General features: G+C 34.3%; 1 protein-coding gene across 1 annotated transcript; it reads right to left on the bottom strand.

The window, feature by feature from the left end:
• Nucleotides 1-482: 482 nt before the first annotated feature.
• On the bottom strand, nucleotides 483-1145 carry LOC149772991 (uncharacterized). Its single transcript, XM_089946959.1, has one exon. The coding sequence runs from the start codon at nucleotides 1143-1145 to the stop codon at nucleotides 483-485; it is 663 nt and encodes a 220-aa protein (XP_089803085.1).
• Nucleotides 1146-15888: the final 14743 nt, after the last annotated feature.

Raw genomic sequence — 15888 nt, 5'->3', positions numbered from 1 at the left:
CTCTCCAGACAGAAGGGCACTCAGAAGATGACTCTTAAAAAGCCCGATCTTTGTTTTCATGCTGATGCTCCTGACCCTCCATATACTCCTGAGTGATGCAATTGCAAGGCTGACCTTGGAAATAATTGAAGGTACTTCTTCTATATCTCCGCTGGTTGTCATTTTGGAGCCCAGATAATTGAAGTGTTCTGCATCTTCAACCTCCTCTAACGTGTTGTTGATCCTCCTATGCTTGATCCGTTTGCCATGTCAATGGTCTTTGTTTTCATATCCTGGTGTCTATGTGAGAGCAGCACAAAGCTATCAGCAAACTCCAGATCCTCCAGGAGACTGGCTAGGGTCCAGCTAATCCCTACTCTTTCCTGACTGACCATACCCTTTATGATCTAATTAATTCTCACTCCGGTTCCCACCTCAAAATGCCTCAGAATGTGTATTATTGCAAATTACTTATAATGAGAAATTGTTGCACAGATACCTCATTATATACTTACAATTTTCTGTGGAACACCGTAATGTCTAGGTATTTTCCACACGTATTCTCGAGGTATGCTGTTAAAAGCAGTCTCTTCGTCAATAAAGTTGGCACATAAAAGTGCACTCCACTCCTGGCTTTGTTCCAAGATATGTTTCAGTACAAATATATGGCCTGGAATTGAACCTTTAGGTCGAAAGCCAGCATGTTCTTGCTGAATGTGGTTGTCCAATGCATCTTCCATACTTCTGTGGATGTCCTTGCTGAAGACCTTGCTGGTGAGAGAAATCAGAGATATTGCACTCCAAATGTTGCAGTTTAACAGAACTGCTTCCTTTGGAAGTTTAATAATGAGTCCAGTTTTCCATGCCCCAGGAGCTGATTCGTTCTCTAATATGTCTTTGAAGATTTTTGTTAACAGTCCATGCGTTTCTTTTTCATCAGCTTTTAGCGATTTGTGTCCATTCCATCGTGCTATCGTGTCAGCTTCTCCAGGCACGATGTTTTCCTTCATGTCTTTCACTGGCATATCACTGTTGTCCAATCCTCCGTAAAGCATCTTAGTTATTCTGTACATTTTGTTCATTTCCTGTCTTCCAAAAGGCATATCTGCCTCTTCTGCCAGTCTCTCTACACAGGCATTCTTGTCTGCTTTTACTATCTTTCTCATCTCTTTCTTTGTATCTTCCTTCCAGCTTATGTTTCATCCTCTTTGACATGATTGAGATGATCGTAATCTCTCTCCACTTATATATCTTCTACCATGCTGCGATCTAAATCCACTCTTCTTTCTTCTTTCTGTTCCTAAATCCAAGAACTTTCTGACCAGCCTCTCTGAAGACTTGCTTGAACTAATTAATTGTTCATCTCTTCGCCATGTGACTGGAAACGCTTTCGTAATTATTGCCTGAAAGATTGTCCCAAAGCTTCGTTTTTCAGACTGACAGGGTCAATTTATATTCCCTTTTCTTGATCTTTTTTGTCTGACGCAGTTTCATTGTGATGCATCGTATCTACAGGTGGGTGTGGTCAATTGCTATATCAAAGCCTTTGTACGTCCTAACATTCTGTTCAGAGCTTTTCCACCGCAAGCATATAAACAAAAATATTTGAAGGCCGAATCAGTTTGCTTACGTATAGAACACTAGGAAGAAATTTTGCTGGTCCACTAGGGGCATCTAAATCTGATAGGATTCTACGTATACTTCATGAGACCCAGTCAACGCAGTGAACTAAAACATGCGTAAAGGAAAAGTATCAGTCACAAACTGAAGCAGAGCATTCCATACAAGAGCATGTCAAAATATACTTTCTACTGCAACGGACTACATTATCAACACAATACATATTTACTGGAGCAAAAATACCAAACAACGCAAATACAGCTAGCGAGCAAAGAAAATATATTTCAAACACTATGTTATATCACAAAGGTACATGTTAAGTGACACCATAGAAAGAAATGTGGCCAACCTTTATAAAATCATGCAAAGTAAATTAGATAAAATATTTCCTTCAGAGCCACAGCTAGACACAGACTTTTCTGTCAAGCATATTGTACTCGGGTCCTAGTACGCGTCTGAATTTTCGCAGCTCGATAGCTATCTCTCCGTAAACATCAAAGTGATTTCAATGTTCTTTTGACGTCTAATAAATGATTTTGAAGGTGTCTTTTACAAAGGTGTCTTTTACAAACTGGTGTACTCTATGTAATGTCTTGTATTCCGCTGACGTCTCCCATATTCCAACAAAACGATCGAACTTATACTTTATAGTTTTGTGCACTTGTTTGGGCCATTATACTTCTCTCATCAAATTCATACATTATATTACTGTTGTTTTTCTATTTATTTAATTCAGATATAGACTGTCACAATTCTGATATAGCATGCTTGATTGTCTTGTCATAGTCAGGCACATCAACAAAATAATTGTACATGATCTTAAAAAGTTTTGATGACAAGAAAGCAACTTGCGTACCTTCAGGATACGTCTTAGCGATGTCATATACCGCAGTTGTAATCTGGTTGATCTTGGAGGTTCGTGATCATGAAGTCGAATTTCTTTTGCATCTTCATTAAGAAACACTGATAACTATTCTTCGGTAGATTGGCCTAAGTCAACAAAATCATCGTAAGAAATAAAGAATCATATGATACCAGCAGTGATTAGTCCTTATTATAAAGGCCATTGTTTCTATTATGCAAATTTTTGTCATACTCTGGATAAAATACAAATTGATCCAGCAAGCACTTGCGAAAAATTTATAGACAAGCAGACCGTATTATGCTATAACTGACACTTGTAAGCCAGATAATACTTGAGGCAATTAATCACAAGTCAGCTTGCTAACGTATCTTGCAAGGGGACACTTGAACTCCACATACACACCGTTCTTGCTTTCGTCTATGTTGTTGTCTGGTCTGTACCTGAAGTTGTCTAAGTGTTGATGCAAATACAATTACCAACAACCCTTTCGTACGTAGCAATCTAAATAAAATTTCTAATGAAAGGCTTTAATAATGTTCCCACTCGCGGAGTATATCCGATAACGCAGTATTGCAAGTAAAAAACAAAATTTCTGACGTGTACTCTTGGTGGCGTCGGCATCTCCTAAGCAAAAAAAAAAAATAAAAAAAAATAACATATTCTCCACACTCACATTATACGGAAAAAGTGAATAGAAACCAATTTCTAAACGTATGTTCATTTTACCTTCACTACTTTTGTGTGTGTGTGTGTGTGTGTGTGTGTGTGTGTGTGTGTGTGTGTTTCGTTTTTATTTTGTATTTCTGTAGTTGGATTGGTTACTGATTATATTTTTAAGGATTATTCAGAACGCATGTAAATATCTAAGTTGCAGGCAACTAAAATCTCTATTGACGAGAAAGCTTTCGCCAAACTAAATTTACTATTCCAACATCCAGTTTTGGAATATGTTTCTGAAGAGAGATGAAGAAATCAAATTGGAAGCTGTACTAATGCATTGCTCTATTAAGTCTATTTATGCAGAAACGGGTTGGTAAACTCTTGCACAAGGAAGGAAAAAGAGAAGATAGTATTGTCTCTAATTGTTGTTCCAACTCTAGGTCTTTCATCTTCGCTAGCCAAGTTTCCGTTAAACCTGTTCGCACCTTGGAGCAATGAGCAGACATTTTTGTGCTTTGGGTCTGAGAATTTCATTGGATACAGCAGCAAGCCACCGCATCCAATCAAAATTAAGCTGTTCAAATTGTAACCGAGAAATGGGAAACACAACTAGTGCCGGTCCGAGTTTGCACAAATGCCATTCACTCATAAACACCGTTAATGGCTTCCCTCTGGTAGATAGTCATACTTTCGATATTAAACTTATAAAGTATTCTTTTTAGGTCAATTGCCCCCACCGTTTTAGGCCGATGCACAATGCATCATACTGTTGGTTAGTTGGCATTATATACTAAGGGAGGCAACTAATGAAATCCAATAGGACATAGCACCAATATATCTGTTCGATCTGCTAAGGTGTATTTAGAGTTATCGGAACCTTGGCTGGCGAAAATGTAGGTCTTTAGATAGTAACAGATTGTTTAAACCAGCAATTTAAGTAAATCGGGTTATTCATTTTTCTAAGTTTAAAAGTGTAAACGCAAACACTTGCAGTATTGAAAATTAAATTCGAAATATCCCTTAATGTCCCATCACATGTCCTTAGGTGTAGAATGTTCCACAATGATATACTCGGGAATGTTTTTGAATGAGTCCTCAGTGATCCAATTTATTGGTGTGAATAAATCCATATAGTGAATGGACACTGTAGTAATTCAGATGAATAATTTCCATAACTCCTCTCGAATTAGATCTGAGCACAACCTCACATTCTGAGAATAGATTCCCACTGATATGAAACATGCATCAATACTTGTTTACACAGTCTATGTTTATAAAGACACAATATAATGTTCTTGAATTCCCTAGATGCGAGTCATTTTTAATTAAAAAATTCCATCCAATTTTTTCAAGTATATTCTTAACTATAAAAGCTATATCAGCATTGTATTTACAATTAACAAGCATGCACAAAATGAGGCTCTGTAAATATTTTCTTTAAAAATGAACATTATCTTATAGAACAATCTACAACCATGGACAAAAATTAAGCACAAAATAAAGATATACATACCAATTATAAATTCTCATTATCTATTTCTACTAGACTTCGTGTTTGTTTTATTTGTTTGTTTTGCTTATTCAGAAGTCCTTTCTCACATGTAGCACTGGTCTTTGGGACTCTTTCCATGAAGATATCCGAAAACGTGGAGTTCTTTCTATCTTTATCTTATTCAGCTAACGAGCCACCAGCATATGATGATACTGACAAACGTAACCATTATATCCTACAAACCAAACACATATTCTCGTGTAGTCTTAGATCCGATCTTTACACAGGAACTTTTTTGTTGACTAACCCATGTATGCATGTGGTTATGGTAACGAAACGCTGAGTACTATTTATTCTATAGCCATCTATTTAATACCCAAAGATCTTTAGTTCTATCTGAAAGCAAATACGTTGTGTAATTCTTGATTTAACATTCAAAGGTGAGGTCCAACTCAGAAAATAAATAAATTATGCATGTTCAGAGATATCTAATATCTACGAACCTGGACATTTTTAATATTTACAATTTTATTCATAGTACTAATTTCGTTAATAAAGTAAATGTAACCAATGAAATCTCTCTCTCTCTCTCTCTCTCTCTCTCTCTCTCTCAATAATTGCTAATTTAATTAACTTGCTAATTTAATTAACTACATACCGTTATGTTTATTCTCTTTTCGTTTGAAATGTTTCGTCTCTTTTTATATACGAAATTGTTCACCTTGTTATTCGGATGGACTTTAATTTTTGTTAAATGAACGTCATCTTTGGATCCCTTTTGCATGTTTTGGAAAAAGACCACGAGAGTTGGACAACTCGTGTCTAATTCCATATTATTTAATAAAATGACACTAAATTATGTTTAAACAGGGTTGTGTTTCTGCGCTAGATAATACGCGACGGACCTTGAAATTGACTTGAAAAATGGAAAATACAGACTTTGAATGTATGTGGTGTGAAATAAAGGATCAAATATTTAAAGAAACTTTGTACACTTACGTAGTACAATAATGCGGTTCACGTCAACGCTAACTAAAGATACTCGTACTGTGACAAGATTGCAGATTATGCAACGTGCTGAACATACATCATGACGAACTCAACACGGCATCTCGTTTTTCAGCTCACTCTGCCTCTCTAATAAATCTTTTAACTTGCCCTTGGACAAGTTATTTGCAGACTTGAACTTGCCTGAGCTAACTGTTAGCTGATCCCTTGCATCGTGCAAGTTGACTTGTAAATTAATTTTGGGTTTTAATTTTTGAAAATTAAAAAGACTATGTGGATATGTTGTGTTTGTTCAGTTAACACGTAATAAGTTGCTGAGTTCCGAAATAAAATTTGGCAGTAACCTTGGGGTTATTATTGCTGTTGTATTATTATTGGGTTTGGCAGTTACCTTGGGTTTATTATTGTTGTTGGTGTGTTATTGGGTTTGGCAGTAACCTTGGGTTTATTATTGTTGTTGTATTATTATTGGGTTTGGCAGTAACCTTGGGTTTATTATTGTTGTTGTATTAACATATAAAGTCTACATCTTTTAAATAATTTTTCAAGATCCAATTCGCAACCCTTTTTTAAAATTCAACTTAAAACTTATGAAAATAGAAAAAGAAATCAGATTACCAAGTGATTTCATTTCTAGAGCTTCACCTACAAATTGGAACAAAACATTAAAACCTCTTCTTCTTTTCCATCAAGTATATTAAATACAAATTTCACATAATATTCTGAGCACCATATTTATTTGTGGTTTAATTGTCAATATATGTATCACTACAAGATATAACAAGCAATTCTCCTTCTTAGCTTTCTCTTCATTCAAAGGCAAGAAATGATTTAAGTTGTCGTCCAACAAAGCTACGCAATCGGAAACGGAAACAGCAGAAACGACTTTGCTATTTCACCTGCAAACTTGCCAAACAAAGGATTTGATCCAGAAATATTCTGTATATATAACCGAAAGGTTCCTTCGGCCGACTGTATCACAAGAGTCGCAAGAGATAATGGTAAGTGTCTTAAACGCTCTATAACTGCATTAGCGGTCTTTCGTCATATAAACAATCATTTGGAATTTAACATTGCGTACTTAAGGTCTGTACAAGACGCATTACATATATAAGCTATCAGCGTTGACACTGCATCAACTCAATGTTTACGTTATTATTTTTTACCTAGGCTACAGATTTTCGTTTAATTTGGCATCTTTTGTAATTCTACCAGTTAATGTTCGATTAAGCACCTGCCGCCCTAATATTTTCATAATAAACTTTGGCAATTAGAACGAAGGAACTTAGTTGGTTAAAATATGACCTCTGACTAATTATTTTGGAGCAGGAACTCCAACAGTAGTTACATGTCATCTAATGCAAGAAACAACAAGTGGACGAAGTAGGTTGCCATAGTATCCAAAATTAAGCATTAGGAATAAGAATGATATAACGTGTTAAGAATCAGATTCTGAAAGAAGCCAACGAATGAATTCCTTGACAGCCAAAAACTCAATACAAAGAAGTATTTCTATGTCAACTCAGTTAATGCGTGTACGTCAAATGTCCAGAGAATCCCCTATGTTAAGAAATTATTGAGGGTCCAGTTTAGGAAAATAATCCTTGCTGTCATAAAATCTCATGAATTTTGTATATTATGAAGTCTGCACCTATAAACTGGTTAATTACTCCGACGGAGAAATATGTTCCCAACACCGACTCCCCTTAATCAGCAAATAATCACAAAAATCTAAGAAATTATAAAGGAAACGTAAATGCAAATAACACAAACCTTAAGATTTTACAGCTTCATGTCGAAGGTGGACGTCAGGTCAAAATAACAATTATTTAAATGTTTGTGAACAGCTTTTTTGTTATCTTTTGTTATCTTTTTTCTCTGTTCTTTGAAGCAGTGTCAGAAAATACACTTTAATTAACTCAGCACATTTGATGTCATCAAAACTTCAATCAAGTTATAAAACCCCAAAATATCTTATGTACAAACCAATATAGTTTTGCATTACGGTGATAGCTTTGATCAGTGTCACTGTTATCACAAATCGATTGTTATGGAAAATTAATTTCCTGATGACCCTCTTCGTCTAAATAGCTAAATTGTCATACTTGTGGTCAGAGTCTGGGATGACTGATCATTGATTAAATAATTAAATGACTGATCATTGATTAAATAATTAAATATATTAATCTATTTGCATTGACTTTTGAATAAAATATTAGTTAGGACAACGGAATGATTTGGAGAGATATGAGTCAGACGGGAGTCACAATATATGATGTCTACTACTACAAGTCGAAATTATTATTTGACGTTAGCATTATCTAAAAGTAGATCTTGTTAAAGCTTAGAACTTGAAATGTACAGGGACTGATATTATGTGTATTTAATGTTGGTTTACTGCTGAGTAAATCGATTAGCTACCTACCCACTGAAAAACACTGTAGTGTATGAAATTACCATGAAAGGAGTCTACCAAAAAGACATGCAGTGCACAGTTACGTTTTTATTATAAACAGGATATTCACTAATAGCAATAGGACATAAACAACGACAAATATATTATTTAACAAGTTCTTAGTAAAAGATAATACAGTTTTGCCTTCGCGGGAGTACAAAGCTCTTTTTATAACATAAACGAAAATCCTTTCATAGTATAAGTTTTATGACGATTCTAATTTAGTCATATTATATAACCCTTAATTGCTGTAATTACCCTTATTTGCTATAATTACCATTGATTACTATGATTACCCTTAATTACTATAATTACCCTTAATTACTATAAATACCCTGGTCTCGCTAATCAGTATCAGCCATTATACTTACCTTTTGTGAAATCGTTTCTGTTTCTTCACATATTAAGTTATCATCAACGAAATCAAGGTTCAAAATTACTCACGTTAATTGAATTTTGAAAAAGAAGTACGGAAAGTTCACAATTTACATTTGCTAAATCAGGATGAGTTTTATTTCTCCTGAAACTGGTGCTATGGGGTCGTTTTCGCAATCAGAAATGCCGTGTTGCAGGCATTATTTATAAAGAATAATTTATATAGGTTGTAATGGAAAAGATTATCAGACTGATAGCGATAATTTATTTTATGTTCATCGACACTTTAAATATAGTCAGGATACCATTTTAATTTGTTTTCGCGCTAAGTACAAATGTGGTAGCACGTTGTATTGTTGTGAGAGCATTGAATCCCCCTACAGATTAACTGGATCTGAAAACCTTATGTAAAAAAAAACATACGTTACTGGTTACATTTCATTTTAATTGTTTGTATCCATTAAATTAATGCTGCATACATAAAAAGGTACTTCAAAAGAGTGCAACCCGGCCATAATAAGCTGTATCGCATGAAAAATAAAATAAATTCCATGAAGTCTAGCCAGGAACTTTGAGATTAGACACGTTATGGTTGTACCATATCAAGATATGTTAGGGTTTTCTATGTCGTGTAATTTTTCATAGGTAGCAAATATTTAAGTGAAGTTACGTAAATCATGTATATTAATTACAAACGGTTTTGACTATGCTGAACAATACTAATCATACATACATGATAAGATTAAGACAATAACTTTAATATTTACAAATGGTTAACAATGACTGACGTAAGGTACACTTTTACCTGCTAAGGTGGACGTATATTAACTATCGAAGCCAAGACAATGCAAAATAAATTTTGCAATATTTTAAAATTTGCAATATCAAAAATAAAATATTATGTATCTCATAGAAATAGTCCCTTCAAGATGAATCGTTCTTTTCATGCTTCACTGTAAGTGTTATTATATATACACTTTCTTTGTGAAGAGTTACATGCCCCTCTCTAGTGGCAGATGATGCCTACGATTTTCTGCTATCCTAAACAGGGAAAGATGTCCCTGACAGTGTATTCATTGTTACATGCTACCAATAATGTCATCGTGTTTAAGCTTACTACGAACTTAATGCATCCCTCTCTACTTCTGACGGCTGGGTGGTATTGATCTCGTGCTTAGACGTGTCCACAACCTAGATTGTTTGAACGGTCTTTCCTTTCGGCGCAAATTGCAGTTTCCATATGTAAAACAAAAGCACAACATCAAAGGCCCTAGAGTGCGTTTCTAATAATTTTCACAAGGTCTAAGTAGGACATTTTTCGAGCACGTGTGCAAGAATGTTTCTGCTTTATATCGCTAACAGCATACATAATATTAAGTATCGTCTCAAACCAAACATATCACGGTTTTGAAGTTTGAGTTTTTGTTTCGATGCAAATACTTTTTCTCTCACATTCTCCCGGATTTTAAAGTAATTTACACACATGCATATACATGCCTTGAATTTCCTGGCATTTTATGACCTGTGTAATCCTCTCGGCGCTTTTTCAAATTTTGTAATTACACATCACCAGCAATATTCCTCATCAAATGCACATTTTATGTCGCTTAAGTGAATTAGTATGTTTTCTTTAATAATCAAGAGATGGTCGGTTACGACTTCTTGAGGACATATTTTCCTGAATAATCAATCTTATTATCATTTAACGCATACTTGGCAATTAGCGTCTTTTTCTAAATAAATAAAAGTATGCATTTGGTGCGTGCTCTTCATTTTCTTGGAATTTCCTGTGCTATGTATTTCTCTTCCATGTGGTGACATTACTAAGAAAATTGCTGAAAGTGTCATCTGAGCTGATATTGCAGCACAAATGTGTCATCCTGTGCACACGTAGGAAGTCCACTGTGCAGCCCTCTTAAACAAGGACACTCCTGGTACAATGGTTTAACGTTTGGTATGATTCGAAAATAAGCAACTTCCAACAAGACCTATGGTGCAACTCAATATTGTTTGTTTGTAATGGGGTGATTTTTTCATTGTTGGTTTGTAAGGGCGTGTTTGTTTCATTGCTGGTTTGTAGGAATGGGTTTGGTTGCTTGGTGGCTTATGAGGATGCATGGTTTCTTGCAATAGATAGGTTTCAATGACTCTTACTTTTGCCTTTCTATCTTTTGTTTTGTTTGTGTGTCTGATTGTATCAAAAAACGTATTTTAGTGGCTATTTCATATCCCCTACAAGGGTTATTTGTCTGTGTGTTGAATTGCAAAACAATTGTACTTACATGAAATTAGATGTGACTTCGCTTGGCTGCCATCTTATTTATCTATCCTACTAAAATTTTCATTTTCTGTCTTCGAGTATGTGTGTTTGTATTGAAGCAAGTGCATATGGAACACAAATATCAGCATGTTTTTCCCTTTGTCTGTGTGATGGTATGTTGGATTGAAAACGTAATAATTTAGATGACCCCTTCTCCTTGGATGTGTAATGAGATATTGAATAATATGTCTAAATATATAAGCTACTACCCTTCCTTTTGCATGTGTAATGATATTTTGATATGTAAATATAAGTGTATCAGCTACCTCCCTTCTATTTGTATATATGTCATCCTATATTGGATAATAAACATAAATATATGAGCTACCCTTGCTCACTTTCCATAGACACATATGCTTTGTATGTGAGTCTAATTCTATCCAAAACAAAATTTAAAATACCACACTCCCTCTACTATTATTGCTTGGATATCAAATGCATTTACATAAGCTACCCGTTCCATTTGAATGTGTGTAATGGTATTTATGAGTATATGTGTATCTGAGTGCTGTACCATTTCCTATCGATCGCCCCTTAATTATCTGTTCGAAATTGCAGTTTTATTTGCTGATAAACGTTAATTCTATAATTTCAATTGTATTTTCTTTGATAAAACGTAATATTTATTTCAAATACGTTGTTTTAAATTTTGTTATTTTGTTTTAATGTTTTATTGTATTAATCATGAGTTTTCATTTTTCACATTTTAAAACATACTTCCGATACGCATCTTGAATTTTCGACATCATTTCTAGTAGAACTGAAAAGATATCTCCATTGACTCTAATGTGCATAATTTATCAAATTACCTCACAGCATTAAAATTACAAAAAAAGGCCACCATCTTAAGTGGTCGAAGACACGTGATATTGCAATGATAAATCAATGGACTCAATCTTGCTGTTAAGTTATTAGCATCACTGTATCCTCTTTTGGATTATTCTTAAATGTCCTATATATCATGGTTATAGACCAACATTGTTAAATTTCCATTGGGCCTCTAAGTACTATCCATCCCCAGGTGTTAATCGAATGTGTTTTTAAATTCCTCCTGTGCCCAGAATGGCCCTAATCCAAAATGACAGGAGAGTGGATTTTTCCATTGTGCCCAGAGTGGCCTAATTGCTGTGCATTACCTTTTGATATGACCCGTTTAACATTTTGTTTTAAATTCAAGAAGATTAGATTGTAATTTCAGAGTGACCATTATAGTGAATCGTGAGGTACAGACCTGCCAACAGCCGTGATGTATCAAAATGGATTTATCCAGTACTCCTTTGAATAATACACACTAGTCTAAGAATATAATTTTAGTCCTATGAGCACTTTCTATTTCCAATGAATAATCTAAGCAATTGTTTCCTCTCAAATAAAATCTAAATACAACATAAAATACGTCTGCAGGAATGATGTTAAAACAAGAACACCAGAAATAAGAATGAGAAAATTGTTCAGCCTTGACGATTTATATACAGGCGTAAGAAATAAAGCCCGTATTTTGCAGGTACTCGCATGTAACAAACTGCAAATATCCAACAGAGTAAAAGAACACACATGACCTAACCCATCCAATGGAAAATAAGTTAATTCTTCTATGAACCCACATGACCGACCAATGGGAGATAATCCCAACCTTGTTATCATGTTACCACGAATAGTGGTATTGGTAACCGTAAACAATACGTAACACCTATGTCTTAAAATAGAACATTTGAAATTACACCAAGTTTAGCTATAGATAAAATGTGTGTGTGTGTGTGTGTGTGTGTTTTGATTTTTAACATACTTTTAACAATTTGTGACATATACAGTGTCTGCATTGTGACATTTTATAGTGATGCCTAGCACTGAGGCATCATGCCGCAGACATGTGAAATCATGTTCCACCCAGTCACATTATCATGACACTAGGCTGACCATTCCTAACTTCTTAATGTTGTGCGCCAAGGTAGACGGACGCTCTAACCACATAGGCCAATGACGCGGTCAGCTATTGATAATCACTACATTTTACTGTCAATAATAAAAATTTAAAAAAAGTATGAAGATACATAACAATCTTAATATTTCCACACAAAAAATGTAGCATAACGTATGCTGATTAGTTCATATGATGTGTTCATATTAGGGCCTAACATACGTTAGATGTTCTTAGTCATCTGAAATTACAAATTATGCAATAGATTTCGTCAATAATATCGAAAATGAGGACAACATATAAGGATTTTAATTTACGTAGTCTGCCTTGAAATCCAACCTAGAGTGACAGGAAGATGGATTCCGAATATCAGAATGCACAATAGTCATGTGGCTGACGAATAATAATACATTTGATTTTCTATCTTTATTCTACACAACAATAACAAGGGCACTAAAACTATAAGACTCTCATTTGTTATTGAATTGCCTTTTATAGTCAATACCTTCGGCATTTTGTGTGGCAGTTATTAGGCTATCGGCATATAAAATCGCACCAATAAAAATAAATGCTTATATCTCATGGTTTAAACTGGATTATAAATCATGACAAAATTCACTTGGGCTTATATATAGAATCCATAACAATGCATGCTGATTATTCTGTTTTACATATTCCTGATACAATGCATCGACGCAAAAGGATATAAGATATCCCGTGCATACGTGTGCATGTATGTGTGTGTGTGTGTGTGTGTGTGTGTGTGTGTGTGTGTGTGTGTGTGTGTACTTTGAATCACTGGGGATTTTTTAAACATAGGTTTCTGATTTATCGATATATTTGCAACTTTTACAACTAAAACTACAATATACAAGAGTGCGTGATCTGTTTCATGCTCGTGTCTTTAGAATTGAATGTACGCGATTGTTGACCGCTTCTTTCGTAAAAGTCATTATTGCTCTTTCACGAAGATAGAGATCACAGAAGTTCGATAACCTTATTGGAAGAAGAAATGTTTTTATTTCCCTAGTATAAATTTCCTTTGATAATAATATGACTCCAAATTCCGAATTAGTTTCCTAACTTACAGGTATCTAAAGGGATTCAGCTAAAATCATTGGTATCTAAAACAGGGCTGTATTTCGAATATGCTCCGTCATGATTCTGTCAAGACAGAGAATTTATGCCGCAATGCACACACCAAACTTTTCAGAATGTTTGCAATACCTGTCATATTCAAAATATTGCCGCTGTACATATATTTCAGCTTGTTATGGCAGAAAACATTCGTATTGGCTCTTCTCTGTCGTAACGAATTTTTCTTATAAACTGGTCAATCTGAATTTCCTTTGTAGTGGCAAATGAGGTCATAATTTCCAACAATTGTCTTGTCCAATGGGGCCTATAATTGATTTAACTAATTTCATGGGGCCTATAATTGATTTAACTAATTTCATGGGGCCTATAATTGATTTAACTAATTTCATGGGGCCTATAATTGATTTAACTAATTTCATGGGACCTATAATTGATTTAACTAATTTCATGGGGCCTATAATTGATTTAACTAATTTCATGGGACCTATAATTGATTTAACTAATTTCATGGGACCTATAATTGATTTAACTAATTTCATGGGGCCTATAATTGATTTAACTAATTTCATGGGGCCTATAATTGATTTAACTAATTTCATGGGGCCTATAATTGATTTAACTAATTTCATGGGGCCTATAATTGATTTAACCAATTTCATGGGACCTATAATTGATTTAACTAATTTCATGGAGCCTATAATTGATTTAACTAATTTCATGGGGCCTATAATTGATTTAACTAATTTCATGGGGCCTATAATTGATTTAACTAATTTCATGGGGCCTATAATTGATTTAACTAATTTCATGGGACCTATAATTGATTTAACTAATTTCATGGGGCCTATAATTGATTTAACTAATTTCATGGGGCCTATAATTGATTTAACTAATTTCATGGGGCCTATAATTGATTTAACTAATTTCATGGGACCTATAATTGATTTAACTAATTTCATGGGGCCTATAATTGATTTAACTAATTTCATGGGGCCTATAATTGATTTAACTAATTTCATGGGGCCTATAATTGATTTAACTAATTTCATGGGACCTATAATTGATTTAACTAATTTCATGGGGCCTATAATTGATTTAACTAATTTCATGGGGCCTATAATTGATTTAACTAATTTCATGGGGCCTATAATTGATTAAACTAATTTCATGGGACCTATAATTGATGATAACCACAATGTGAATCTTTTTCAACAAGACATGCTAACTCCTACAGATGTTTTACAAAATTTCCATTTTGCTGGTTACCTTAACTTCAGCAGTTCAAAACTAGATTGATGGTCGTTTCGTATTCATACAGATTTCAGTGCAATTTATTTGCACACTCAGACTTGGAAACGTCAAAGCGGATTTCGCTCACTTAGGTGTGCCACTTATATTGAAGTGCTCGTTCCGTTATGCTGCAGATGCAAATTTCTAATGTGCATAAATTACCATAAAGAAGAACTGCACTATCAACGTAAATTCTCAGGTCTTTTAATGGCGTTTTTTTTTCTTCTTCTTAGTAAACGACCTTCAAAATGTTACACGAATTCCTTTACAACACCGATTAAAGTTTCATTTGTTCGAAACATTTAAAGTATTATGAACTCACATATAATTGTATCGCTTCTCCTAGAAGAGATATAAAAGAAATCAATTTCTTTAAACTGAAGAAGAATGTAAATGTAATTTTAACGTTTTACGATATCCAGGAACCATGGCTATACAATAAAAAGACGCTATTTCTATATTCAAAACACGTATTGTAACTTGTCTATGTATACTTGCATTAGTCTTCATAATGGAGTATGAATCTAAACAAGTTATGTTTACCATTCGTCCAGAAAATCGAATGTAAAGGCTATATTAAGGCACCCTGCATAAACCCAGTCACCCCACCCCACCCCATAACTCAAACCCTAGTTATAACTTACTTTTGTGCAATTAAAACCTGCCATACAGAAAATACCGTTGCCCTATGTTGATCACATTTCTAGTAGAAATATTCTGGCTTTCAAAAACTCGAGTACTTATTTTCTTACCACTACCATATCTAGCCAGGCTTCAACTGATATGGTTTTGTCCCAATAATATAATT

The sequence above is a fragment of the Sinohyriopsis cumingii genome, unplaced genomic scaffold (genome assembly GCF_028554795.1).
Source record: "Sinohyriopsis cumingii isolate HCF-2022 unplaced genomic scaffold, ASM2855479v2 utg000938l, whole genome shotgun sequence".
Taxonomy (NCBI): domain Eukaryota; kingdom Metazoa; phylum Mollusca; class Bivalvia; order Unionida; family Unionidae; genus Sinohyriopsis; species Sinohyriopsis cumingii.
The sequence above is the reverse complement of the archived record's forward strand: the minus strand, read 5'-3'. Positions and strand labels throughout refer to the sequence as shown.

What these genes read in the sequence shown, in the direction of transcription:
- LOC149772991 (XM_089946959.1), bottom strand. Translation starts at nt 1,145, where the DNA reads ATGAGAAAGATAGTAAAAGCAGACAAGAATGCCTGTGTAGAGAGACTG.